Source organism: Triplophysa dalaica, chromosome 12 (assembly GCF_015846415.1).
Source record: "Triplophysa dalaica isolate WHDGS20190420 chromosome 12, ASM1584641v1, whole genome shotgun sequence".
NCBI lineage: Eukaryota > Metazoa > Chordata > Actinopteri > Cypriniformes > Nemacheilidae > Triplophysa > Triplophysa dalaica.
Window position 1 is genome coordinate 7,772,388 of NC_079553.1, and position 2,437 is coordinate 7,774,824.

At 36.4% G+C, this 2,437-nt stretch overlaps 1 protein-coding gene across 1 annotated transcript; it reads right to left on the minus strand.

Annotated features, from left to right (window-relative positions):
- Positions 1 to 376: 376 nt before the first annotated feature.
- On the minus strand, positions 377 to 2,162 carry LOC130432874 (ictacalcin-like). Its single transcript, XM_056762445.1, has 3 exons — positions 2,004 to 2,162; positions 943 to 1,085; positions 377 to 635 (listed from the first exon to the last, which is right to left on the minus strand). Exons 2-3 carry the CDS (start codon positions 1,078 to 1,080, stop codon positions 495 to 497), a joined length of 279 nt encoding a protein of 92 aa, XP_056618423.1. The 5' UTR covers positions 1,081 to 1,085; positions 2,004 to 2,162; the 3' UTR covers positions 377 to 494.
- Positions 2,163 to 2,437: the final 275 nt, after the last annotated feature.

Below are 2,437 nucleotides of genomic sequence, written 5' to 3' on the forward strand. Positions count from 1 at the left end.
CGAAATATTTTACAGTAACTACCATTATCTGTTAACCAGCTCTGGTCATCATACTACCAGAAGGCCGCAAGTGAATCTGTGCAGTTGTTGCACCTCATTTCAATCAACCCTTAGATTGTTTTTGTAACCTTATAGAATTAGGCTGATTTCGCCATACTAAACAAGAGTTTTGACTTGAAAATTGTTTGTTTATGAGGCAAATGTTTTGGATGATGCAATTATGTGAGTAGGTTTTTTAACCTTTTGTAAGTAGTAAATTTCTCATAAACCAAGTCAATAGGTTGTATATCTATTGCAACCTACTGCATACCTTTAAACCCACAAAAAAGTAACAAACGTCCAAATATACCGTATATTTACAAAACACACACCAACATAAAATGCACAATGTTTAATTCAAAACATCATGTTGTATTTAATTCGTTTCAATACACCATCACTTTACAGACAAAACCATTTTATAACAATGACAAGGCTAATGATTTATGAATCATTTATTGTTTAGAAAAAAATTCATTGCACAGCATTGTGATGCAGGCAATCAGGGTGACATACTCCTCGAAGTCAACGGTTCCATCAGCATTTGCATCCAGGTCCTTAAAGATCTTGTCAAGTGCTGTCTTGTCCTGGGTTTTCTATAACAAATACAACATACACATCATTTTAACTGGATGCACATTTGCATGTTTTGATATTGATACACAGTATAGATAACAAAACTTCACCTTTATGAATTAAAAAAAGAAAGCAGACCTTATTTATTTTTTTATAGACAAATATATAACATAATATACTCTATATTTATATATGAGTATACAGACTAAGCCCTTCAGTATAATTATGGCAGTTAAGACAAAAATCTGCTTCCATCTAAAATGTCAAACTACAGTAGAATCATGAACTCTCAGATCAGTGTATGTATCAGTATTTAGTGCTTCTCACCCCAAAAACATCACCCAGCTCCGCAGTAAGCAAGTCCTTTAGCTCGCCTTTACTCAGGGTCTTTTTATCTCCCTCCTTTCCGGAGTATTTATGAAAAGCTGCAATTAACATTGCCATGGCCTGCTGAATTTGTGACATATTGACTAGAAAAACAAGAGAAAGAAAGATCATATTAACATGGTTGTGTCAACAATAATAAAAAATAATATGAAAAAATTATTTTATTTACCAACCCACAAAAAAATATAATACAAGAAGAGGTAGACTGATAAATACACTAACAAATAGTTTTCTCTTGACAATTAGTAGTAGTGAGTGACGAAAGGATCGCATCACACATTACGGCCAGCAACAAAATAGCATACAGAACAGGTTACACCCCTCTGTGCAACACGGAGCTAAGCATACAAGATGGAAGAGGGATGGAGGAAGGGGCGGAATTAAAATGGTCTAATAAGTAGAAAGAGAAAAGAGGGAGTTGAACGAAGGGGAGTGATTTAAAAAACAATGTAACCCGGATCATGACCAACACCCTGAGCACACCCAATTCAAGCAAGAGATAGAGACAGAGAGAGAGAGTGAGAGAGAGAGACAGATAGAGAGAGAGGGGGAGAGGGAGAGAAGAGAGCGAGAGAGTTTAATTTGGCAACTTTCTAAACTTTTCTCTAAACATGAGTCCAGCAATATGAAAGATATCTACCAAACCAAAAAGCTGAGAGATGTGCACTTGGGAAGAGAAGGAAAGACAGAAAGTAACAAAAGAGGAGCATGATGGGAGGGGTTTGAGGGCTCAAACGCAACATAAACTAAGCCATGTATCAAAGCAAAACGACGAAGTGAATGCCAGCATGCCAATAATCTACACATTTTTACCCCAGTACAAGTTACGGTATATGATAATATATAGCACCAGAGCAGATCAACTACAGTTGTGGATTGACTACTTGTAAATGTATACAATTGACCCTGAAAAAAGCTTTGCATGCACTTTATGTCTTCTTCAAAAAATGTTACTTTTAACAAATCTGTTAGCAGTAAAAGTCTTTCAGACATTAACTCACCTTGGATTTTTTGCGGAGTTCACGATGAACGAACAAAGAAAAGAAGGTTAAGGATGTGAGGGCTGAGGAGACACGCAGTGTTATATGCAGAATGCCGCACCCTCTAATTCATCCCCTCCCAGTGTATACAACCCTTAACACACCCACACACACACATAACTCTCTCTCTCTCGCTCTCTTACTCTCATTGTTCAACCGCTTTAAACCATAAAACTCTTGTTTACTTAATCATTCAGTTTGAAAAAAGTAAGCGAGGTGTGCTCGGCTTTTCATTTTATTGTCAGGACTAACTCAGCTGGTTAAACCAGTTCCTGCACTAAATGCAAGAGAATTCATTGTAATTTACTGTCAGATGTAATTTGACTGTTTGACCATAGTTTTTTAATTATAGTGAAAATCAGCAGAGACAGGATGTTGCTAATTCCTGACGCATA

Excerpts from the sequence above, each read along its gene's own strand:
- LOC130432874 (XM_056762445.1), bottom strand. The coding sequence starts at position 1,080 with ATGTCACAAATTCAGCAGGCCATGGCAATGTTAATTGCAGCTTTTCAT. Across the intron at positions 636-942 it reads AGCTGGGTGATGTTTTTGGG|AAAACCCAGGACAAGACAGC; the intron begins GTGAGAAGCACT and ends TATTTGTTATAG.